Source organism: Gambusia affinis, linkage group LG23, assembly GCF_019740435.1.
Source record: "Gambusia affinis linkage group LG23, SWU_Gaff_1.0, whole genome shotgun sequence".
Lineage (NCBI taxonomy): Eukaryota > Metazoa > Chordata > Actinopteri > Cyprinodontiformes > Poeciliidae > Gambusia > Gambusia affinis.
The window spans coordinates 18686436-18711199 of record NC_057890.1 but is presented as its reverse complement, the minus strand read 5'-3'; the positions used below and the strand labels follow the sequence as shown (position 1 = coordinate 18711199).

At 42.8% G+C, this 24764-nt stretch overlaps 1 protein-coding gene across 30 annotated transcripts in view; it reads left to right on the top strand.

Moving 5' to 3' along the window:
* The window catches only part of celf2 (cugbp, Elav-like family member 2), a 480486-nt gene that overhangs the window by 368539 nt on the left and 87183 nt on the right, over positions 1–24764 (top strand). For 2 of the 30 annotated variants that reach the window (XM_044109120.1, XM_044109119.1), the window contains exon 1: positions 22603–22894. The exons of the other annotated variants lie outside the window; for them this stretch is intronic. In XM_044109120.1, coding sequence (XP_043965055.1) covers positions 22791–22894 — 104 coding nt within the window. In that variant the 5' untranslated portion in view covers positions 22603–22790. Of the gene's footprint in view, positions 1–22602; positions 22895–24764 lie in introns of those variants that run through there. 30 annotated transcript variants of the gene reach the window in all.

Sequence of the window (24764 nt, the reverse complement as noted above, 5' to 3'; positions counted from 1 at the left end):
TCAGTTTTGTCTCATTTTAAGTTTAAAATATTTGCACCAGAAACTAGACAAAAATAGTTTTTACAGTGTATTTCATGTTGGCTCTGTTTGTTGTTTCTTGAGTATAAAAGTCATGAATCATGACCAAAAATTCATAATTTATGCAGGAGTTCAGTTATTTGTTCTAGCCTGCACTCTGCTGCTTTACAGACATTTAAACTGTAATTTTAAATCATGATGATCAACATGTAAATATTTCTGATTCAGCCAAAGAATCAGTTAAGTGCAAACCATTTGCAAGGCAGTTGCCGCTTGTGTATGGGTGTGTTTCCCTCAGTTTGTTTTTCAGATGCGTGTGTGTCTGCATAAATTCACACACTCTTCCTTTTTATGCAACAATTTAGGTGCAGAAAAAGAGCTGATGGTTGTTTTGTATGAATTTATGATTCAGACGAGCAAAGTGGATGTAAAAGTGAGTAAAGTCCGATTCTGAGTGTAGTGACCCAGCAGTGGGTCAGCGTACTCTGTGTGTGTGTGTGTGTGTGTGTGTGTGTGTGCGTGTGTGGGTGTGTGTGTGTGTGTGTGTGTGTGTGTGTGTGTGGCTGCTACATGGCAGGAATGTGTCGGCGCTGCAGGTTTGGTCTGCCTGGTGTAGAGTTGCAGACTAGTGTTGCACCAGAATGTGCAGCTCTGATGCTTCTGGCTTTATGCGCCCGACTCTGACGGCTTGTCTGACTGAAACCCGAAAGGTCGAGCGGTTTCCAAGGCCAACATGAAGCAGACGGACGGCGGGCTTTCTGCACGGTCTGCCGACCTGAACGGCGTTTGCTGACTCCATCAAAAACAGATTCAGGTCAAAGTCAGCGCTTCGTCTGAGACAAAGATTTACTCAGGTACAGAGCAGCTGATGAAATTATCCATCATTTAATATTTAAAAATTACATAATCAGACGGGTCAACATATAAAGTAAATCTTATTTTAAGACACAATTACAATAATTCACGTAAGTGCTGCTGCTACTGATGATGATGATTACGGGTGCAAATGCGCAGCAAAAGAGAAAACATGCAAACAAAAAAAAGACACGCGCACAAATTAAATGCGGCAAACAAAAAAGAAGACACCCCCGAATGAAATGCAGCAAACAAAAAGTGTTAAACGGTAGTGCTCCAGACCACTAGGGGGAGTCAAAGAAAATAGTATTCATTTCTAGGATACGCTTTTCAGATATCACGCTACCCATAAATTATTCTGTTATTTTATAATATTATAAAAGACGGCGTATCTGAAAAGAAATATAGTAATACGTACCTTTACTTTCTTTCAAATTTCTTTCTCTGAATCTTCCATCTGGTCCCATAGAAATGAATACTATTTTCTTTGACTCCCCCTAGTGGTCTGGAGCACTTCCGTTTTCAACACTTTTTGTTTGCCGCATTTAATTTGTGCGTGTCTTTTTTTTGTTTGCATGTTTTCTCTTTTGCTGCGCATTTGCACCTGTCGGCCACCGTAGCTGCTGCTGCTGCTGCTGCTGCAGCTGAGGAGCTGCTGCTGCTGCTGCTGCTGCAGCTGAGGAGCTGCTGCAGCCGAGGAGCTGCTTCTGGAAATGCTCAGAAATGTCAGGTGCTGTTTGGAGCGGCGTTCATAAAATCTGCCTCCGATATGGAAATATGGAGCTGCAGGGAAAATGTAATGAACAATATCATCCGAGGAGGAGACAAAGTCTCTTCCTGCACCTGACGGAGCATCTGCTTCCAGCTGGAATGAAAAGTTTATTAGATCTTACAATTTTTTTAATCAACTTTCCTCTCATTATTCTTATGTGGTTTCTATTGTTTTGGTTTGCTTTCATAATGTGAGTTTTAATTTAAATTGTGAGTCTGGAGGCACAGAGAGAAAGTTTCTCCTGCCACGACGAGCTTTTACAATCCAAACCTGATCAGAAAACAGCAGCAGATAAACGTTTCAGTAAAAATGGAGGCGGAGCTGCAGCACAACAGAGAGGGACGTTAAACCAGATGGAAGCTGATTCAGGTTTCGCTTTGATGTTTAGAACTTTATGAAGTCGGTTTCTAACCTTCTGTCATCATTTTAGAGAATAATGGAAAAATTATGACATTTAAAGATTTGAAACAGACTTCAAAGAGGAGGAGGGATGGACTGGTTCTGTTTGGGTCGTGGTTCTGTTGGGTCGTGGTTCTGTTGGGTCGTGGTTCTGTCTGGGTCGTGGTTCCGTTGGGTCGTGGTTCCGTTGGGTTGTGGTTCTGTTGGGTCGTGGTTCCGTTGGGTCGTGGTTCAGTTGGGTTACGGTTCTGTTGGGTCGTGGTTCTGTTGAGTCGCGGTTCTGTTTGGGTCGTGGTTCTGTTGGGTCGTGGTTCCGTTGGGTTGTGGTTCTGTTGGGTCGTGGTTCCGTTGGGTCGTGGTTCTGTTTGGGTCGTGGTTCTGTTGGGTCGTGGTTCCGTTGGGTTGTGGTTCTGTTGGGTCGTGGTTCTGTTGGGTTACGGTTCTGTTGGGTCGTGGTTCTGTTGGGTCGTGGTTCTGTTGGGTTACAGTTCTGTTGGGTTACAGTTTTGTTGGGTTACGGTTCTGTGGTTCTGCTGTGACCCGGCTCTGCTGCAGGACTGAACCTCCTGACCTGTAATCAAACTCATAAGTCTTTCATGTCTTCAATCCTGTAAATTAACTTGCTACTTTGCGTTGGGTCGGTACCGACCCGACAGCTCAGCTACACTCGTCAGAATCACCGACAGAAATGGAACGAATCGACTTTCAGAAGCTTTTTGTTTCTGACATCAAACAATTTAATCTGACAGATCTGGTCTCTCTGACGTTTCTGTCTCTTTAGCAGGAAGTTGAACTGTTAGCCTGTTAGCTGTTAGCCTGTTAGCTGTTAGCCTGTTAGCACCAGAGTTTTTTTAGGGATGTTTTGAGCTGCTGAAGGCTTTTGGGCGGATCCGTGTGTGTGTGTGTGTGTGTGTGTGTGTCAGGGAGCAGAATAGGCTGCCATCGTCCTGACAGGATGACAGCTGTCACCAAGGAGACGGGCAGAGGAGGAGGAAGCCGCCTCAGGGGGAAACACATCCTCTTCCTCAGACAGGCCCGATGAAGGCTGTGTGGGAATCTGATCATATTTGTGTCGGCCATGTTTGTTTGTCTCCTCTGCTGCTGATTGGTTGCTGCTTCGCTCATTTACACTCATCTTCACATCAGCAATTACAGTGTGTGTTTTGAGCAGGAACAATGGAGCAGAGGAGGTGTGTGTGTGTGTGTGTTCTGCTTGCTTCATTAGTCTATATTGTAAAATCAATGTTTCCCATTGTAGTGGAACCGGTGTATGTTGGCTGCAACGCGCTGCAGTGTGTGTGTGCTGTAATGGTGACCCTGAGACGGCGGCCCAGAAGGAGGAGCGCCCTGAGTGACCCGCCAGCCCAACCCATCCATCAGCTCCTCTCTGCAGCGTTATTACAGCAATCACCGCTCTTAGAGCTGCAGCAAGGACCTCTTTGTGCTCCACTCACTCCGTCTCTGTGTGTGTGTGTGTGTGTGTGTGTGTGTGTGTGTGTGTGTGTGTGTGTGTGTGTGTGTGTGTGTGTGTGTGTGTGTGTGTGTGTGTTTCATGGATCCTTCTCTTCCCTCTTGGAGAAGCGTGAGGTTATGTGTGTTTAACCCTGGCTAGCTGGCCTCGCTAAGCCTATTGGTGTTGGCGGAGTGGAGAGTGGAAGGAAACGGGAGACAAAAGGATGAGAGGATGAATGTTAAGAGCAGAGAGGGGAAGAGCTGCTGACCTGGGATCAGATCCACTTTTAATCACACAGACAGAGCCGGGCTCTGAACCAACACATCAATCTGTTACCTGCTTTACTTCTCAGCAGATTCCTCCTGGATTTCCATCAACATTGACTTTATTGTATTCATGCTGCATCTCTGCAGCTCCTCCAGAGTTAATGCGGGCTTCTTGTAGGGAGAGGTGACAAGAAAGAATCATTGTTCTGATACTTTGTGGTATTAAAATAGGTTGAATTTAATAAGTAGTGTGTTTTTTAATCTAAATATCAATAAGACAACAAAAATGAACAGAGGCCCATTTTAAATGAGAAGTATTGATGTTAATGTGTTCATCGGAGCTACTTAATGCATGAAGCAACCGTAGAAAACAACAGAGTGTGAACTAACTTTGTTTTCAGGCTTCCTCTGCTCTGACAGCAGCTGCAGGGATTTTATCTCAATATTAGAGATTTCCTCCTTCACAGCTTGACTCCTTTCATTCAAATAAAACTGATTTAGACTGAATACCTGAAGCTAAAGAAGCCTTTGAGCCCAGGTATTCAGTCACTAATTTAATATCTCGGAACGGCCTCTGGAAAGTGTCACCTCACACGTCGTATTAATTTAAATCTTGATGCTGGGATTTTGCAGCTTTGGGAAGCAATCAGCTGCAGCTGTCGATATTAAATTTAAATCGCAGCAGCGGCTCGGTGTAAATAATACGCTAAGGTGCGTTTGGGCAGTGAGCAAAACGAGTTTCATTTTGCTTTTTGTGACCTTTGGCCCTGTTTACATGCAGATTGTTGAAGCTAGCGGCTAGCATCCAGCCGCTCTGTGGACTGCAGGAGGATCAAATCAGGAGGAACATTCAGTTCCTCCGCAGCAGCTCTGGTTAAAGAAATGGATGAATTGTCAATAAATTGAAAGTTAGACTCCCTGCTGGGAATCTGCATCCCTTCGTCTCATCAACACGCAGGTCGTGGCTTCATTAGATATGGATCGTCACAAATTAGTCCTCACTGGATCCCTGCAGGAGCGACGAGGATTTAAGGCTTTTTCTGTTTCTCTGGATGTTAAAAACAAACTGTTAGAGGAGGAGAAAATCCCCGATCAAAGAGGATCAACGTTTGCTCTGGTTTACGAAGAGCTGAATCACGATAAACTGTTGCAGTGATGATGATTATCTTCTCCGTCTCCTCAGATAATTGAATTTATCCTGCTCTTACAGGCTGCTGGGAAGCTGCAGCTGATCATTGATGAAACTCTAAAGTTATGAATTTGTTGAAAGTTAATCATTTACAGAGAACAGCAGATAATTATGAGATGTTTTGTCTTCCTGCCAGGAAATGAATTATACTCATCTTCTGTTTAAGTGCCTGTCTCTTTAAAACCAACTCTCTTCTGATTGGCTGATTTTAAATTTCCTCTTTAACACTTTTTCACAAAAATAGTCCAGGCCAGTGAATCAAAGTCATTACTATTTTCAATTTCTAATGTCAACGAAATGAAATTATCATGACCTTTTAGTTAAAATGATAATCCGTTATGCTCAGATTATCATTTATTTATTCCTGGAGGGTGAAATTGTCTTTTATTTACAGTTTTGATGTGCGTTTCCAACCATCTCTCAAAATTCAACCCAGGTTTTTATTTTTTATTTTTGATGCTGCACGTCTGTATTTTCACAATAATTCAACAAAGACAGGCATGTTCCTGATATTCCTTAATTATGTGCACATATTTCTACATTTCAAAATGAATCATTTAAGGCCAGACAATATAAACAAAATGTGGATTTTGTATTCTCCTGCTGCCAGTCCAGGCAGATGAAGTGAGAGAAAAACATTTATTTTGGAAATGAAATGTGAGGCCATGAACAGTGGAAACCTGGAACTGCAAAGTTACTTTCCTACAGATTACAAGTTACTTTCACAGAACTTAAACTTTCCAGATTCGTCTTTGGGAATTTTGTGGGCTGCCTAAAAACTTAAATCTGGCTTTTTTAAATCATCTCATGTTACCTCCCACTATTTTTACTGACAGTTTAATCTTATTCTTTTTTTATCCAACTTACTTTAATTTCTCAGTTTTTCATACGTCTATGAGGTAATTATTGTCAGCTGAGGTTGTTGTAAATGTTTTATGTAAATTAGGGCTGTAATGATTCCACGAACGATTAAAAAGCCCAGATTATTAAAATACCTCCAGGCAAATTATCTGGCTTGAAGTTTACTTAAATTATGTTTTACTGTTTTGCACACCATGTTCCAGCCAGGTGATTATTTGTGTTGCACAATTCAATAAATTTACCAGCAAAGTTCTGACTACCTGTGGTACCATCAACCCGTTGTTCTGACGAGGCAGCACAGTCAGAGAAACATCTCCACACTTTTTATTTGATTACTAAAATAATCTTTTACAACAACCCTAATATAAACACATTTTGATCTAATAACTCACTGTCTGTTTTTGCAGAACTTTACTGTAGTTTACTTCCTGAGGTTACCGGAGCGTTTAATATGTATTATCTTTTGCTCCATGTCTATTAACTTTAAGTGCAAAACGCTTTGGAGTCATTGGCTTTTCTCCATAATGTCCCTCAGCGTCCGCTCTGATTGCAGTGAAATGTGTCTGAGTTGTGCAATCACAGCCGACACATTTCTCCAGGTGTTTGACCAGGCTGCTAATGTAAAGATCAGCAGGGAAAGTCATTTAAAGGTCTGGCTATTCTTAGTGAAACAGGCGTGGGTGCTGCAGACGGACAGCTCCAGGTTAATAGAAAAGGTTCTCAGAGTTTTAGGAAAAATCCTCCCAGCTAATCATCACTCAGAGCTTTTTAGGTAGTCAGTCTGAGCGGGTCACTCTGTCATTAGTTGGTATTCACAACAGTTGAGTTCAAGCAGAAAGTTTAGTTCAGGTAAGATCAGCCCCCTGTGGATGCATGTGAGGAGGAAACGCGGTGTTATTAACTCCCCTGCCTCTTCTCATCTGGGCACACTTGACATTAGCAGGAGAAAATGACATGCTTTTAGCAGCGGCTGCTCGTATAAGAGGGTTACCTCTGTCATTTAGAGGCAGGAGCCAGAGCGAGCTGACAGCTGCCTGAGTCCTCAAGAACAGAGACGGTTTCTCAGAGGGGAAAGCAGGATTTCCACTAAAGTTTCCCTTTTTATAAAAGCTCTTTTTGTCTCTTTTTGTTCTCACTGGGGTCACATATGAACATCCAGCATCTTTACAGATAAATTCCTCCGCTGACAGCCTCATTGATTTCTGTGTAAGCACTTAAAGGACACTAATTGTGTCCTTTAAGCTGTTGTACAGCATTGTCACCTGAAAATGCCACCTGAGGAAAAAATCTGTTCTAAACCTTGTAAACTTCAACACCCAGAAAACCTACAAAGGTTATTGTCAATAAATGCCAAAAAGTGTGTTTGAGCAGCAGGACGAATCCAGCTGAGGCTTAAAATGATTTTCATATTTAACTCTTATGATGAGCTGCCTGGAAAAGTTTAATTTGCCTTTAAAGGCCAACATCTTCATCTCCAGCCTTATAGCTAAAAATAATCTTCTTTATGTCCTTAGTAAAAAAACATGGAAACAAAACTCAGGTTCTTAACACAATACCAAAGTCTGAATTAAATTTGAGTTCATACATTAAGATTCAATGCTTTTCAGTGACCAGAAGGTCCAGTTACTTTATTTATACCTGCAGGTAGATTTGTTTTGTGTACAAACTGTATCTGTGCAAACACACACTGTAAAAAATTCAGCATAACCAGAGCTTTTCACATGTGATGCTGCTGAAGGCTCTACAAATCAAATCCAGGCAGGAGAGGAAGATAAAACATCAATACGATCAAAATAAAATCTGCTGAGTGTTGGTGTCATTTCAGTATCAGCAGCAGAAAGAAATTAGGTTTTAAAACTCCTGGTTCTACAAATAGAGACTAGAAAAGAAGAAGCTGAAACTCTGATGAAATTTAATGATTGGATACTTAACAACTGTTTGTTTATTGTCATTTATTAAGACACAAAACACCGAACTGCTCAGGGGAAACCAGGCGTAAACACAGATTTCTTAAAAAGAAAATATTGTTTGGCCATAAAAAGTCACATCAAGCTAATGCTACAGTCAGATGTTCTTCATTTGGCTCAGACACGTAGGAAAAAAACCATGCTGGTTCATTTAATTACAGTTATTTACTTTTAGTCAAACAACTTTATGCTCACAAACAGCAACTCCATGAGGTTAAACAATCTCTCTGGTCTTACTCAGCTTTAATCTGCTCTGTTTTCAGTTGTTAAAGAGAAGTTCTGCTTTTCTGCAGAGATTTGTGAATGAACTTATCAGCGTTTTTTAAATATTAAACATTAAGACGAATTCTGATTTATTTCCATCGCCAACGTCTGATAATCCGTGGTCTGTAAATGTGTCTTCCTCATAAAGCTTCCTCTCCATTCAGTTCCTGCTGGTCTTTAAGTTTGTTTGGAGCGACACAAACGAAGGTCCTAAATATTATCCGCCACCTTGTTAAGGGAGGAAACGTGTCGGAGGAAGCCGATGTTTTGGTCAGTGGGGGGCGGCAACGAGTCCGGCAGCGGCGGCTGTAATTGGGGCCGCGGGCGCCGCTGGTGGCACCGCCAGGCGTTTCTGGACCCGCCAGGCGTTTCTGGACCCGCCAGGCGTTTCTGGACCCGCCGGCGCTGGGTGTGGCGGGACGCAGTGACTGACGGTGAGTCGTACGGCGCTGGCTGCTGATTGGCAGGCAGCTCTGAGGAAGTACTTTACTGACCGGCAGACATTACAGCCCCTTAGTAGTTCTCCTGGGAGCTTTCACACAACCGTGTGCATGAGTGTGTGTGTGTGTGTGTGTGTGTGTGTGTGTGTGTGTGTGTGTGTCCACTCCTGAAATCCTAAACAGACACAGATGTTTTGCTCCCAGGAGTGCTAACCAAACGCGTTCTGGTTCAGTTTTAATGAAGGGGCCGTGACTCCTGCTCACCTCTGCAGGTAAAAACATCGACCAATCACAACGAGCCGCCGTCCTAACGACCCCTAGAGGTCATCTTCTCACTCAGGGAGCTTTTAGTCACAGCTGGATAGGAGCTGGTTACATTCACTGCAGTAAAATAAAATACTTTTATTAAAAATGAATATCGATAGTTTTGGATAAAATTTATCTTCACTAGATAAAGAAAAAAACTTGTTTCACCCAAAAACTCACCATGAACACATGAAAAAATTGACTTTTAGGAGGTTTTTTTTTACTACGCTGTGCTTTATTTTTCCATGAATAACTCTAACAAACTTTAAACTTTGTGCTTCAAGTTTCCTAAGTTTAATATGGAATCAAATTAATGTGGAAAATGTATAAATATTAAATGTTTTAATCAGTTAAATTTTCTTACTCTTGAATAACAACATGCTGACGTCCTGCTACGACTGTCTGACTTTAAGTTTTGTGATCTACTCATCCTGTTGTTATTAAAACCTGTCATGAACACACACACACACGCACACACACACACACACACACGCCGACATCCAAATACACTCTCCTCTGTGTTCTCACTCATCATTTCCTTGAGATGTAAGCCCCTGTGTATGGAGATGTGTGTGCGTGGGTGTGTGTGTGTGTGTGTGTGTGTGTGTGTGTGTGTGTGGGGAGCAGTGACACTGCAGTTAGCATTAGCCTGGCTGTCAGTTTGCTCTTAGCTTAGCGTCTTCATCTGGGGAGGATTAGCATGCAGCGCTAGCTGCCATGAGTCTCCCTCTGATTAGACGTGATGCATCTGAACCTCCACAGAGACACACTCCTCCTATCGGCTCATTGTACTGGGAGACGTGTGTGTGTGTGTGTGTGTGTGTGTGTGTTGATGTTAAGCAGATGTTTAGTGAACGCAGACTCATTTCAAACAGCTGGAAGGAGCCTCTTCTGGTTGTTGCTCCTGTCCAGTTTAACAACAGAGACGTTGCTGATTCCAGTGCAGCTTTTGTTTTATAGGAAAACTGTCTGCAGCGCTTTGCTCCACTTCTGCTGCTGCCGCTTTCAGAAAGCATCTGGACGTTAAATCAAGCTCTGTAATAACCAGCCAGTATTAGATAGTTAGAAATAACAATTATTCCTAAAGCAAAACTAATAACCTGATCATTTGTATGTCTAGAAATAAGCAAAAATATTCAGTTTTGTTCAAGTTTTCACAAACAACCTGATTTTTTTCTGCTCTTCTTAAAGTTTAAATAGAAGAAAAACCAGCTGCTCCCTTTTGACTAAAATTCATAATCTATTCAATCAGAAACAGCTCATTTTGGTGATTTGAATAGGACGTTTCTCCCATGTTTCATGCAGATCGCTGCTGTTGCGTCAGAAACTGAAATAACTGAGTAAATTAGCTGCTGGCTTTTAAAACCTCAAACCTTCCCTGGAGAAACATTCCATCACTGCGGGTGTGATGACCTGATATTTGTCTAATTAAAGATCCTTGACATGAAAACGTCACTCAGCAGCTGCATGGATCCCGTGCTGCGGCGCCCCTGCCCTGCGCTTGTAGCTGACACCCTGGGGACGGAGCCCATCATGCTGCGTGTGAGCATTCTGTTATGGAAATGGCTGTTTAGTGCCTGAGGCCTCCAGGGAGCGTCAGACACATCGCACAAGTCTGTTCAGACCCTGGTGAAGAGATCGGTGCAACATTTCCCCTGAGTGCTCATTATGGGAGCTGCAGCATCGCTGCAGCATCAGCCAGATGCAGACGGAGTTTCCTGCGCCGCGCGGCGAGTCCACGGGTCAGGCTGCAGGACTTCTGATGTGAGGCTTCAGGAATCAGAGTCTAATTTAAAGCTCAGTCTAAGTTTTTATCAGTGTTATTTCTGTTTTTACAGAATTTAACTAACAGAATCGTTTAACCAGGCCTGTCAGGATAAATTGTTTTCTGCTCATTTTCTTGTTTTATTCTGACGTTTTTGATGGTTTATTGAAACGTCAGGGAGAAATCTGAGAGGAAAAAGTCAAATTTCACAGTTTAATCAGAAGGAAACCAGGAGTGAAGGAGCAGATGGAGGGTGGGATGAAGGAGAACGACAGGAAGAGAGAGAGATGTGGTGGGTGGCAGACGCCCCTCCGGCACCCTTGGGTGATGTTTTCAGTCTGTGTGCGCGTCGCAGATGAGTAATGGCCTCTGATGCGCACGTCTCTCTTGTCTGGTCCTCCATCCGTTTCATCATTACATGCCATCCATCTCCTCATCCGTCCGCTGGCTGTCAGCTCCCTCCGTTCTCCTCCGTTCTCCTCCGTTCTCCTCTGTTCTCCGTGTGCAGCCGTCCTCAGGGTGTTGGACTTCCTCCCCGCCGCTCCGCTCCTCACCTGAGCCCCAGTTTAATTTCACCGCCGCTCACGCACTCCTGCACACACACACACTCCATCATCGCCCTCCCTGACACACACACACACACACACACACACGCTCAAACTCAGAAGGAGCCGTCAAGAGTAATAGTGTTTATTATAATTTACTGTACCGCCATTGTAGCCTCTGCTTTCTCAGTAGGAATCATTATAGAGATTACATAATGGGGGTAATTTTTCTTGTGGCGTATGCAGCGCTGCGACGGCGCTACAAAGCGCTTTGGAGGCGGCAGAAACCCTATTAGCTGAAGCTGAGGAGTAAATGGGTCCGGTGCAGTCTGGCTAAATCAGCGCCTGTTAGCCTCCCTCTCGACTCCTCAAATCCATGTCTATTACTCTTAACAAACCAGAATGGATCCGGCGTATTGATCTGTTGGCGAGGGAATGCTCTCTTTGTTCGCTAGAGAAAGGCCGCGGCATCGCTCGGATTCTCACACCAGTGGAGCAGGAAGTGAAGCTTCAGAGCCTCGTTGGCTGCAGATTTCCTTTAAGAAGTCACCTTTCTACAGGGTTAGCCGTTAGCTGTTAGCTGTTAGCCGTTAGCTGTTGTGTCATCAGGCTGGATAGAAATGTCTGTGATGCTGGAAACACGTCGATGCCGTCAGGAAGGACCTGCAGCTTTTTCACTGTTTCAGGCTGAATTTGGTGAGAAAGTTTCAGTTTTCTCCGTTTCTCCTAACATCCGTTACCAACCTCAACGGTTGCTATGGAGACCCAAAGTGTTGTGCAAAACCTCATTTCTTTACATCTAACACTTAAAATGATCTGAATCACTAAAGATCCGACTAAACAGGAAAAAGGTGAAAACGTAACATCTACTAACCCGTTATTAATTTATATATCTTCTTACATTTGGTTATTAATAAATATTGATTATTAATGAATGATCTAATCTACCATCTGATTTTAAACAAAGAAAAAACATTCATCAGTTTTAAGATTGAGGAAGAGAAAATGTTTCATTTTTCATCAGTTGTTGGACAAAATATGAAATATTTTAAAACAAGAAAACTTTTTACAGTGTACTGAAAAATCCTGTCATGATATTTTTAGTGTGACATTATTTGCATCACAGTAAAATATTAGTTACAGATTACTCATGTTTATTTTTCAGGCCTGAATGTGAATTTAAATGAATCCAGAAAGACCAGATGAGTCTGGATGAGTTTTCAGTTTCTGAACAGTTCAGCTCAGAGGGGAATGAAATGTTTGTCCAGCTTCGTTTTGGTTGAAAGTCGTCCTGAAAGGAATCAAGACTTTCTGGAAACCATCATCATGTTTTTATCTTATGAAAATATAAAAGGATGCAAAGAAATTATCTGTAAATTCTGTATAATTAATGTTGTAAAAAATATTTAGCTACATGTTTCTATTTTCTGCTGTTTTCTTAATCTATTTGAGTTTAAGAGTTCAGTTTCCAGATTAAAAATCTGATGCAGTTACCGACTCTCCTGTGGGGTCAGAGGTCATCACCTCCCCGCTGATGATTCATGGACTCTAATTGCTCTGACAGCATCCATGTTGGAAACTTTCTGCATGTCAGCCAGCACGGTTTGCATCAGGTGGGTGTAATCTGATAGCCTGGAAGACGTGGGTCTGGCTGCGGCCGCTCAGGTGTCTGACCTCCAGTCCTCGCCCTGCAGGGCGGCTCAGAGGCCATTAATTAGAGCAGGATCCTGCTAATTAACACACACAGGCGCTGGTCTCTGCCGTGCTCTCCACTCTCTTTACGTCTGAGCCCCGTTTAATGCGCCCTGTTTGATTTGCCCTACTGAAGTAATGAGTTTGGAAAGCAGACAGAAATTCTGAAGTGTGCTTTGGAGGAGCCTGGGGATAATTTGAAGTCCTGCGGCTGGGAGTCAGGCGTGCGCTCGCTCGCATCACACCCACATCCGCGTGGAAATAACACACTCACACACGGCTGTTTGTCTTTTTGTGTCGATTTTCCCAGCAGTGGAGTGGAAAGTTTTCTGCATGTTGGATGTTCTGTGCAGCTAACTAAATCAGAATCTGAGAAATCAGAGCAAAAGAAACCTTTCTGGTTTTAGTGAATTGCTTTTATTCATAGTTACTCCGTGTGTGTCTTGAGACATGAAGTCAAGTCACTCGGGAGAAATCTGAGTTATGAATTTAAATGTGTTTGCCTGTAATGCTTCATCTAACTGGGATATTTTAGTATTTTAAACCTGGTTCCCCAAAGCTGAAGCTGATTGGTAAAGGACCGTTATGTTAAATCTGCAGTAGGTGATGTAAATTCAAGGTTCTGGTTCTGTTTGTATCATTTCCTTTAGCTCAGCATCAGGATCTGATTAGGTTTTACTAGGAACAAATAGTGAATAGATGACTGGACCAAAGCGACTCATTCCTCCTTTGGAGAACCAAAAGCTTCAGTGGTTTGATTGAAAGGCTTCCAGGTGGCTGGGACTCTTCACCAGTAACCAGTAACACCAGTAACACCAAACGGTTCAGGAACTGGTTGACTTGTTGACGTACTCGCAGATTCCCAGGTTGGTGACCTAAACTCCTTCAGCTGACGTCTTTGTACGTGGAGCAGCAGGAGATCTTCCCAAAGTTCATCAGCTCATCCCTCAGGATGACCCTGCATCGTTTCCATCATTCTAGCTGCTCTGATTCTTTAGGCAGAAACTTCTTTCCGGTTGAAGACCATCCAGGGGTCAGACATGCTAGAGCGCGCTAAATTCAGGAGATGAAGTCTTCCTAAACAAGTTACCATTGTCTCCAAAACCAGGCCTGAAATCCTGACTTCATACGTTATCCTGGAGTTTAGCTGCTAACTTAGAAAAGTTGCAGTTGAAGTTCAACCTGAAAGTAAAATGGTGATATTAGTCAGTTAAAACGAGGGCCGGGACTTCTAACAGATTTGTTTCAGTTATTTTGGCTTAATTAATCAAATTTTTTAAAGATATAAAATTGGACATCCCGAGGCGGAACCTTTGTATTCACGTGTTTCTGGTACACCCATAAATCAGACGCACAATGACGTCTGCTAACATCAACGGCCCATAAAGCTGCTTCACTGGGTTTTAATTTCAGCTGCAAACTAATCTGATTGGACCATGGGAAAGACTGCTGTTGTGCTAAAAGCAGTTAGCTTATCAGCGCAGCTGCTAAAGCCTAAAATAGCATCTCAATGCTAACCATGTAGCTAATACTAACGCTACATTTCTAAAGAAGCTCCATGAATGATCGGGGCTTCCTGAAACACTTTGCTCCAAGCTGATGGTCAAAGATTAAATATATATTTATATTTATATTTTAAATATATTTCTTGTTGAACTCACATGTTTATTTATTCAAAAAATTTGCAACTAAAATTAAAAATATTGCTTACTTTGCCAGTATATTTTCAATGACAGCCCCTGAAATTAAACATTTGAATCACCACTAACAACAGCTTTCCTTGGTCGGTTTAGTTTTTTAGGTGTTGAGATAAAAACAAAGAACTTGTAGGTAAAATTTGACAATCTGAACTCTAGATTAAGACGAAACAGCAGCTTTTATCTTGAGAAGCCAAATCCTGGTTTCTAAACGGCACCAGATGTGACTATGATCTGCAAGTGGTGCCAGTCTGCAGGATATTGTTCATACCAGACTGTCTCATCAGAACAAAGACCCACAAACAGCCCAACCTCAGGCGTCAAGACAAAAGTTAAGTGGAAACAAACTGTGCATTTGGAAAAATCTGGACCCAAAGTTTCTCGACCCTCGTCAGCATTCAGATCTCATCCTGGACCAATGCAGCTGTGTGATGTGTGTTCGCCTGCAGGAAGAGAGACGTAGACAAACAGGGATGGAGGGAGCAGGAGTAGATGGTGGGTGAGAGCTGGAGAGGCAGCAGCAGGAGGGAGGGAGACGGAGAGGGATGCTTCATTAAACATTTAGAGGGATGCAGAGCAGACAGGCCGCTCCATTTTTCTTACTGTTCAGGAGATAAGAAACAGAATGGAGGTCTGCCCATACACCTCAACACTCCAGAGTTTGTATCTGTGTGTGTCCTGTCACACTCAAATCCACGCTTTGTCCCTGCAGGTCTGAAATAATAGCTTGGAAATGTAACGGCGCCCCTAAATAAGGCGGCATCAGTCACGCTGTAACGCCGCGCTTAATCCTTATCACAACGCACGCTAGACAAACACCCGGGGTAATGCAATCCCAAGGTTAGCCGGAGGAATGCAAGCAGCTGGATCTGTCTCCGCCGATGAACTGGAGTGTATTTACCCTTGTACACACCTCTGTGTATTGTCCCATTTAGCACGGTTCCCACTCATGCATCCTAATGGCCCTGGAGATCCCGAGTCTCCACTGTCTGCTATTAGTGAGCAGCAAAGATCAATGGGAAGCTCTAGCCTGTTAGCGCCTCCCCATTCAGAGCCACTGAGCCGTGGCTAACGCCGCAGCCGCCGCGTTTTGCTCATGAAAACGTCTGAGAAGCGGGGAGGCGCACCTGTATCCCCTCCGCCGCTGCCGATTGTAAAGCCGAGCGAGAAGAGACGAGAAGTTGTACAAAGGAGCCTTTGAAGTGTCGGACTGCGTCCGCTGGGAGGGTGTTAAAGGGCCGATTCGCTCAATTTACGCACAAGAAAACATAGTTTCTCACTCGCCCTCCACTGATCCAGCCATGTCGATAGTTCGGGGATTATTTCTGAGCTTTTGAAATGTTTGTTTCTCAACCTGCAGCTTCTACAGCTGTAACATGACTCAAAGCACTGAAAGCTTGTACTCAACAAAACCTGAGGCAATATCCCAGAAAATCCAACGGAGTCCAACTGGTTAGATAACGGTGCAGTAAATTACCTTTGGTTTAGATTATAGGCAAGAGAATCCAGACTGATTGCATTGATAACTGGACTAACACAGTTCAGTTTCAGAGGTTTGACATATAAAATGTTTGATCCAGTTCAAAGATCTCAGCTATGTGAGGAAGTCCAGATGAATCCAGTCCAAAGTGTTGATCTGGGTTTGTTCCTCACCTCTTTACCTCCTCAGTCTCTACATTTCATATGAAGTTGACAAGTTTACAGTAGCAGGAGTTTGGCTTGGTTCACACCATCCCTGTTCTGTCTGCTTTAATCCAAGTCCAGTCTGTTTGAAAGCCCGGTTCGTTTGGGGAAGTGTGAATTTGCTTTTTTGGTCCACATCAAACTCTTCAGGCACTTTGGTTGAAGTGAACTCTGGTTCGGTTTGAATGTCTATGTGAACACCAAGCAGACCAGAGACCAAAAGCAGGAAGTGGACTACAGTGCAGGGCATTCTGGGTAAATCTAACCAAAGCTAACATGCTAGCCTAGCGCTAGCAGCAGAAATGTCTCCTGGTCTTCAGCCAAAGACTAAAGAGAAATCCTCCAACACTAAAATCTGACGCCTCCATCTTGTTTCCATCTGGTGAAGAAGGAAGTTGCTCTCAGTGTCTTCAGAGGTTTTTGTGTGGTTTCCTTCAGTGGTTGTTGGTGCAGCGCCCCCACAGGCCAGGAGGGGAACAGGTTGGAGCAGCTGGAGGTGGAACAAACTGATTCCAACCGAGTCTACTGGACTGTCAGGAGGGAAAACAGCCCAAAGGTTGCAGAGCTGATTGGATTTTCTGGCTCCACTAATTTATTTTGAGTCACAAAATCAACTTTTTGGAAGTTTATGTTGTTTTATTTGCATTTTCAAGTTTTAGAGCAAAGTTCAAGTGAAAAACATCCATCAGTTTACATTTACTGATAAATATGCTCATTTATCTCTGTACATATTTCCACTGAAGAGCTTCTGAAAATGGCCTTTTTATATATAAAATCATTAGTTCTGAATATGACATGTTTATAAGTTTTTACCCGTCGCTCTTTAATGCAGATCTTGGATCACATGTTGCTATAAATTAATAATTTTTCAAATTAATCTCCTTTTTCTGTCTTTCCATTTGCCTCATTGTAGCAGAATATTAGCTTCTAAAATGTGTCTTTCATGACACCATAAAAGAAAACTCTTCAAATCCTTCCTTTGCAAAACATTTTAAGTGCTGAAATATTGAGTTTTCAGAGAAGGTTGTTGTTTCTGAATTAATTGAATTGCTCCCAATGCTCAAATCTCTACACGAATGTGTCGAAGGCTACTTGATCGTTTGAATCATTATTACGAGGAAAATGTATCATTAGTATGTTGTGTAAGCACCTACTTGCTTGTGCAGAAGGTTTCTCTGCTCTCTCATGGATACATTTCTGGAAAAGAAGCGAACTTGAACCAAAAACTGGAAACTGGCAGCTAGATTCAGTGGAAAAACTCTCACGTTTGGCCCCTGGAAAGCCACATCAGTCAAACCTTTGTGTTGATTTGACAGTGTTTGCATCGGGGACCTTACAGAGACACCGAGCACACACACACACACACACACACGCACACACGCACACACACACACACACACACACACACACACACGCACACACACACACACACGCGTGTGAATAATTGGACGACCCGTCCCCCCCCACACCCCCCGGTCAGCATATGTCAGCATATGGCTGCCTCCGCGGAGAGGCTGTTGAACAGACTGATCAAGGTTTAATTTGGCCCTGGAGGGGCCGGCTGGGGACGGAGGGCAGAGCGGGAAGGAAACAGGGAAGGAGACGGGAAGGAAGCGGAGGAGCAGCTGTCAGCCTGAACTCTTCCCTCCTGTTGACTCAACCGGTGATGTTGCCTCGGTCGGTTCTGCCGGGCCGAACACACGCGAGCGTCTGCAGGAGACGAAACATCCAACCACACTGGACCATCTGTTCCAGCTCTAATTGGTATGCATGACAATGTTTTTCCAACCCATAAAACCTAATGAAAATGAACGCCCCACCCACAGTAATGCCCCTTAATGCTATCATCCACTTCTTCCCCACCTTCATCTCACCCAGCCACTCCACCAGCAGCGTTTCTGTTGCATCATTATGTCTGAGCATCAGGCTGGCAGAGCCTCCATTCTCTCAACCCAGACTGGGAATTGCTGCTTTTTAGGAACTGATTGTCAAAGTACTGAAAACAGAAGAGGCAGATGGTCCAAAGAGGTCAACGCAGGAACTTTACTAATTAACAAATAAACCACAACCTTTCTGATTTGTGAAACATGTTGTGAACCAACAAACCTTGAAGTCTGTTGGTTCAGAGAGAAAAGAGGTTTGACCTGCAGCCGGGGTCATCGTGTTACTGGAATACTTTCTGTCTTTGATCGATTTCTTTAAATGGGGAAAATCTCAAAGCCTTCAATCATTTTAACGGATTACTTGGTGCAGACATTTTCAATGTTACTCTAAATCAGTCGATAAAAGAAATGTTCCCATCTCTGATCCGGACTGAACGAAGGGAACGTTCACACCAGCTCTGGTCAGTCCGCTTCAGTCCAACTCCAGTCCGTTTGCGTAGAAAGTCCAGTTCGGTGGGTGAGGTGTGACGCTAATCGACCTCTGACCTCTGGTCCTCCAAACCTCCGTCTGGGTTCGGTTGAAGTGAACTCTGGTTCGGTTCGAATGCATATGTGAACACCAAGTAGATTGCTCTCAGTGTCTTCAGAGGTTTTCTTGTTCTCGGTGCAGCGCCCCCACAGGCCAGGAGGGGAACAAGTTGCTCAATTAAGACTAAAAGGAAGGATTTAATTCTGACACTAAAGCATGATGGGCTCTGACAGAAAGTTTTACAATTCTGACACTAACATTTTACAGAATTTCACATTCTGCACAAAATATTCAACAAAATATTTGAGATGAAACTGGAAGCTCATGGTTAGAAATGTTTGGAGCATTTAGGACATGCTAACAGAAAAAACTATTTAAAACGACAGAAAACAAAAGAGAAAGCATGAAGTGGAGCAGAGTATGAACCGAGCCGGGTAGCTGTGTGTGTGTGTGTGTGTGTGTGTGTGTGTGTGTGTGTGTTTGTGTGTGTGTGTGAGGAATGTGTTGTAAATGTGGACCAAACGTCTCGGTTGTGTTTTATTTTCAAAGGGAGCCTGGGGTCAAAAACACAAACGCGTTCAGTTGCAACCACCGTGAAATGATCTACGAGGCAAATTACAGAGCAAACAAGAGCTTACAGATGTGCTTTCTCACAGAAAGAGGAACTTCTCGGCTGCGAAAGACTTTTTCTTCCTCCCGTCATTCTGGAAGCAAACACAAACATCGCTCTGCCTGCTTGGGAATAAATCCGTTTCCCCTCGCTGTCTGTCTCCGTGTTCCACTCCACTTCCTTCTGCTGCCAGTTTCTCTGCAGAACCACTCCTTCCTCTGTAGGTTGCATGGTGTGTGTGTGTGTGTGTGTGTGTGAGAGAGAGAGTAATAATGGTTGATTAAAGTATCCCAGCCCGTCTGAACACCTTCAGAGAACAGGTGCACAGACCATTTCAGCAGCTTTTCTGTGTTTTTAACGGCGCTCTGCGTGAAAATAGCAGCCTCTCCAGATGCTAATGGAGGCGATGTGAAGCTTTTGTAACCTTCGTTCTGAAAACGGCTCAGCGGTTTGCTCACAATGTGGCAGAATTGGGCTGAAGCCAGTTGAATAAATGGAGGCGTGTTGTTAAATCAGTGTTGTTCGCTTTGTGGCGACATGGCTGACCTTATCGCTCCGTTTTTGTACCTGTGGTTTTCTGCTGCGCTGTCCCTTTAACGGTGTCACGACCGGCGGGGATCAGAGCGCCGAGGGGATTTAATGCCACAAACTCAGCAGCTCCAGACAAACGGGCCGACGCTTTGGACGGAAACCATCCGTTTGGTTGGAGCATCAAAACACCCAGAAAGATGAAATTCATGAAACTCTTGATGTGACACGTCTCCATATGTAACACTACCTGAGGTTAAATCATCTCTAATCCTGTATAATCTGGTATTTAAATGGACCAAATGCAGGAATATTGACCTCTGACCTGTGAAACATTTTAGGGATGAAACGATTAATCAGATAATCATCAATCAATCAGCAGATTGACCAATCATGGCTCACTTTGACTTTCCACAAATTATTCACTGAAACTTTGGAGTTTCAGTCAAATAGAAAAATTCCCCTCATTAACCATTAAAGTGCATTAACTTGATTACTAACAGCTTCACCATCACTGGTTGAACAAAATGTTTGATTCATAACCCAGAAGCTTTATCATTTGGTTTGCGTCTCTCTGACCGCTCAGCTGCCTGGACAGTGGAGGAAGGAGAGGTTCTTTGTGGCGCAGCATTAGTCCAACGGGCCGTCGTCCCTGTCGCCAGTCAGATGATGATTTCTGGCAGAGCGCAGCCACGGCGGAGCCATGCCAAACAATCAGAGCCGCTGCCATTTCAGCGCCGGCCGCGCAGGCGCACACGCCGCAGCGAGCTGCTTCTAATTAAGATCGCAAACACCAGAGATCGTTCAGAGACCCAGCCTTTATTTCCCAACCGCAGATAAGAGAGGCTGAGGCAGCGCCCACCTACCTGACACCCAGCGCCCCGAGCCACTCTTACCCCACACTTTTTGTTCCCACTGCAAGGCGATAAGAGCAAGAGGAGAGGAAGAGGAGGTGAAGAGAGAGGAAGAGGAGAGGAAGTGTGCAGGAGATTAGGGGGAAATTTGCTGCTGCTGCTGCCTGGATTTGACCAATCTGCTGTTGAGGCTTTAAGATGCTTTAATTCCTTTTCCCCTTCCTTCCCTCCATCACACACACACACACACGCACACACACACACACACACACACACACACACACACACACACCCACACACACACACACACACAGAAACTCTCAGTCATGCTGATGTGAGCTGGAAAACATAATTTAAGGAGGATAATTCAGGGACCTGCTCTGTTGCAGCAGGAGGAAGAAGGTTTTCCTCAAAGTTAAACTTTTTATTGATATATTGGTTCCAGATTACTGCTGATCACATCCGGGTCAAATCTGCGCCGTCTGACCTCAGAGCGCCGTTTTATCTGCATGCAGGTTCATCAGCTGCATCAGGAGCTGCTGGGTTTTCACTGGATCCACGTCTGGGATCCGATCCAAACAGGAAGTTCTCCTTCCCAGTGCTCAGCTTTTAGGAAGTGGCAGTAAATAACCGGATTCACCGAGACGAATTCAACCAGAAGAATGAGGCAGAGATGAAGTCAGCTGTCATGCATGGAGATAATTCAGGTCATAAAGTGTTTTGTGATCCCAGGGATTTTTGTTTGGATGAATAATTCATGACTAAAAAGCTGTGAAAATGTGGAAAATACCAGAGCTAAAGGCCACAGGCGAGGAGAAATCTCAGTGTAGGAATATTGTCTTATTTTGTGTGGAAATTATTGGATCATTTTTTAGAATTTCTTCTTTTTCTCCTGACCTCTTCAACTTGCAGCTGTCAGCTTCCTGCATGTTGATACTGGTTGAATTTTAATGACCAGATCACACATATCAGAATCACTAACAGCTATGAGAAGAACAGATTCACATGTTATTGATTCCCAGCTGGCAAAACGTTAATTTAGGAGAGCAAGCATGTGGCGACAGTGGAGAGGAACAGCTGAACAGAAACGCAGTGAGCCAGGAGTTCCTCATGTGAAAGAAAAAAAGTTAGAGAGATCAATAAATGTTTTAGTTTGGAAAATTGATCATTTTGAGTGTGGGAAACAAAACGAATTCAAAAAGAGCAGAAAAAATGTGGAGAAAAAAGCAAAATGAGGAAAAGTGATCAGTAGGTTATTAAACTTTATCTGCAGCCAAATCATGAAGACAGATTTATGAAGTCAGCGTCAATAAAAAGATTTAAAAATGAGTCCTGCAGATCTGACTAAAAACCTCAGGAAGTTAGAGATTAATTTGACATATTTACAAGAAAATACCAGGACAGTCTCCAGTGTCAAAAGGTCACGAATTTGACAAGTTTCCAACATTAAAAGCATAAAATTAATATATTAAAATTGAGATATTCTCTTTGAGAAAATCTGGTATTTTTGTCGCAATTCTGTTAGAGATTATCTTAAATAGATAAAACCTTCAATGTCTATGAAACAACAAAACAACAAAATAAACAAATAAACAAACAAACAAATAAACAAACAGATCTACAAGAATGAGAATCCATTAAATTTAATATGAAGTGTAATTACAGCTGTAAATGGCGTCATGGAGAGCTCAACCACAGTAATACTGTTATTGTCAGATTGATTCAAACAATATTTAAACATCAGATTAGTAGGTTTAAGTTTGTAAATGTTTCCCTTTAATCATGACGGATTTATTTTATAGTTTATAACGTTTGTTTCTTGAAAAATATGTAATTATGTCAAAGTTTGTAGGTTTTTGGATGGAAATTCTCAGTGATCCAAACACTGAGACCTAAAATACCAGCTTTAAATGAGCATAAAATAATGAAATAGTTGCAGAACATTTGGTCCTAATCACTGCCAGCTGAACTTTATTGGTCACAATCAGCATAAATCTATTTATTATCGTCACCTTTAGCTCTTCATGACCGGAGTGCACCGCCGCCTCCGCATGCGATGTTCTTCACCTTGGTCTTCCTCAAGGCTCCTGGGATCGACATGAAAAGCTGCAGCTTGTATGAAAAGAGGCGATGAGTAACATGGAGCTGCTCCACTCATCACTCTGTGTGAACAACCCGTCAGCTGCAGCAGTTTGATGCAGACGAATCACAGAAATGGTTTCAGCTGTTTCTGCTGGATTCTGGCTTGTTTTGACTCTGAGCTGCAGGAATAGCATGAACCCAGGAGTGATCTGCTCAAAGCTTCACCTGTTTCCAAGGTTTGTTTAATGCATGTCACTGAAAAGCACTTACACATTAAACGGAGCCGTGTTTACTGAGGAAGACTATAAAGACGAAGGTTAGAAAATAGCTGAGTTACTGACTCCGTCTCTGAGGAACGAAGAGACAAATCCATTTTTCTCCAAGGCTCCAGCAGATGCATCATTTCTAAATACCTGACTGACATTTCTGCATGTTTTCATCAGTTTTTATGACATTCGAACCAAACGAGTCCCAGTTGGGTTTTAGTTTGACAGATCGACTCTCTGCTGTTTCATGAAGTTCTCTAGAATCTGGACCAAATTACAACATCTCAAAACTAAACGTCCACTAATGATGCTGAGCCTTTTCAGACATGCTCTTATTTTGAAACGGTCTGTGAAGTACTGTGTGGCAGAGCTGCATTGCTTGGTATTAAAGCTGCAGTGGTAACGACAGAAAAAGCTCCTCCTGGCGCTGAACTGGATCCTCTGGTTGAAACGGTCAGTGGCTCTGCATCGTGTTGGTCAAACCCTCACAGTTTCTCTTCAGTTTTTCATCCTGAAACAAATCTGTAGCTACAGGCTAGTTTAGCTAACTTCTCTTAGCTGCACTTTAAAATTCACTGTTTTCTGTTTGGCTTATTTTATGGTGTTAAAAAATATAAATGATATTATTTTCCATTCACCTGAACTCTTTGAGTAGCTCACTGTCCATAAAAATAATGTTTAATGTTTAATAATGTTTTGCTACGCTAGCACGCTAATGCTACTTTTAGACTTTTGGACCAAAATAAGGAAACAAAATCACAATAGTTTCTCAAGACGTTAAAAAGGATCATTTTCACGTCATCCTGAGCTGCTAAATGTCAAAACCATTTCACAGGAGTTATTTTTTTTCTTTTTGTAAAAATTAAATCTTATTGTAATTTTGCTTGAGTTGCTGATTCTGAAATATTTGCATAAGTATCAATATGAGGTTGATTGGCAGAGAGTCTGAACAGAAAGACTGTTTCTAATGTATTAATGCATATTATTTATATTAATGCATATTATTTATATTTGGTATTTGAATGATCAAAATATTCAGTTTTTAGAGTATCTGGGGATTCGAGCTTTTCTGGTTCGTAAAACCAGAAAATACCAGAGGAACTATTTCAGCTTTTCATCTGCATTAAAATGATTTCCCTTTTTATTCAGGTTTTATTTGGTTTAATATTTCTGTCCTATAACATGGAAACTGTTTTTCATTTTCACTGATTGTTTCATATTCAGTTCAACCAAGAATAGTTCTGAATTGGTCCAGAAATGTGTAGCATATCTTGTCTTTATTAGAGTTTTACTTAAACTCTAATAAAATGGTTTTAAACATAAATAATTGTTTTAATTTGTCGTAATGTGATCCTCTCACACAGACTGATAATAAAAGCTGCTGACTGGATTTTAACAACTATCTTATAGGCTGTTTAAATCATAGAAAACAATATTCCAGATCTTCTTTCCTGGAAACCTAAAACATGAGAAAGGAGCCAAATGAGACGCGTTCCCCTCGCCGTGTGAGTGTCTCCTCTCATTAGCGGGCGGCGGCGTGCGGGAGCTCGTTAGCGCAGAGCTAGCTGAGCGTCAGGGCACCGGTGCAGCTTCATTAAGCAACTGTGACATTTATCTGATCGTTTCTCTGCGACGCATGTGCTGCCACGTCTCCATGGCAACCACAAATGCATAGACACTCGCACACATGTAGACGTTTGAGGCAATCATACGGTCCCGCATCGAGCCGAGCCTTTCAGTCGGTCACAGTTATGGGCAGATACAGGCTCCATCAAAGCTGCCGCCCTGCAGCACAGAAATGTTGATAATGAATCTATGAAATGTGCTGCATGCAGGCTGC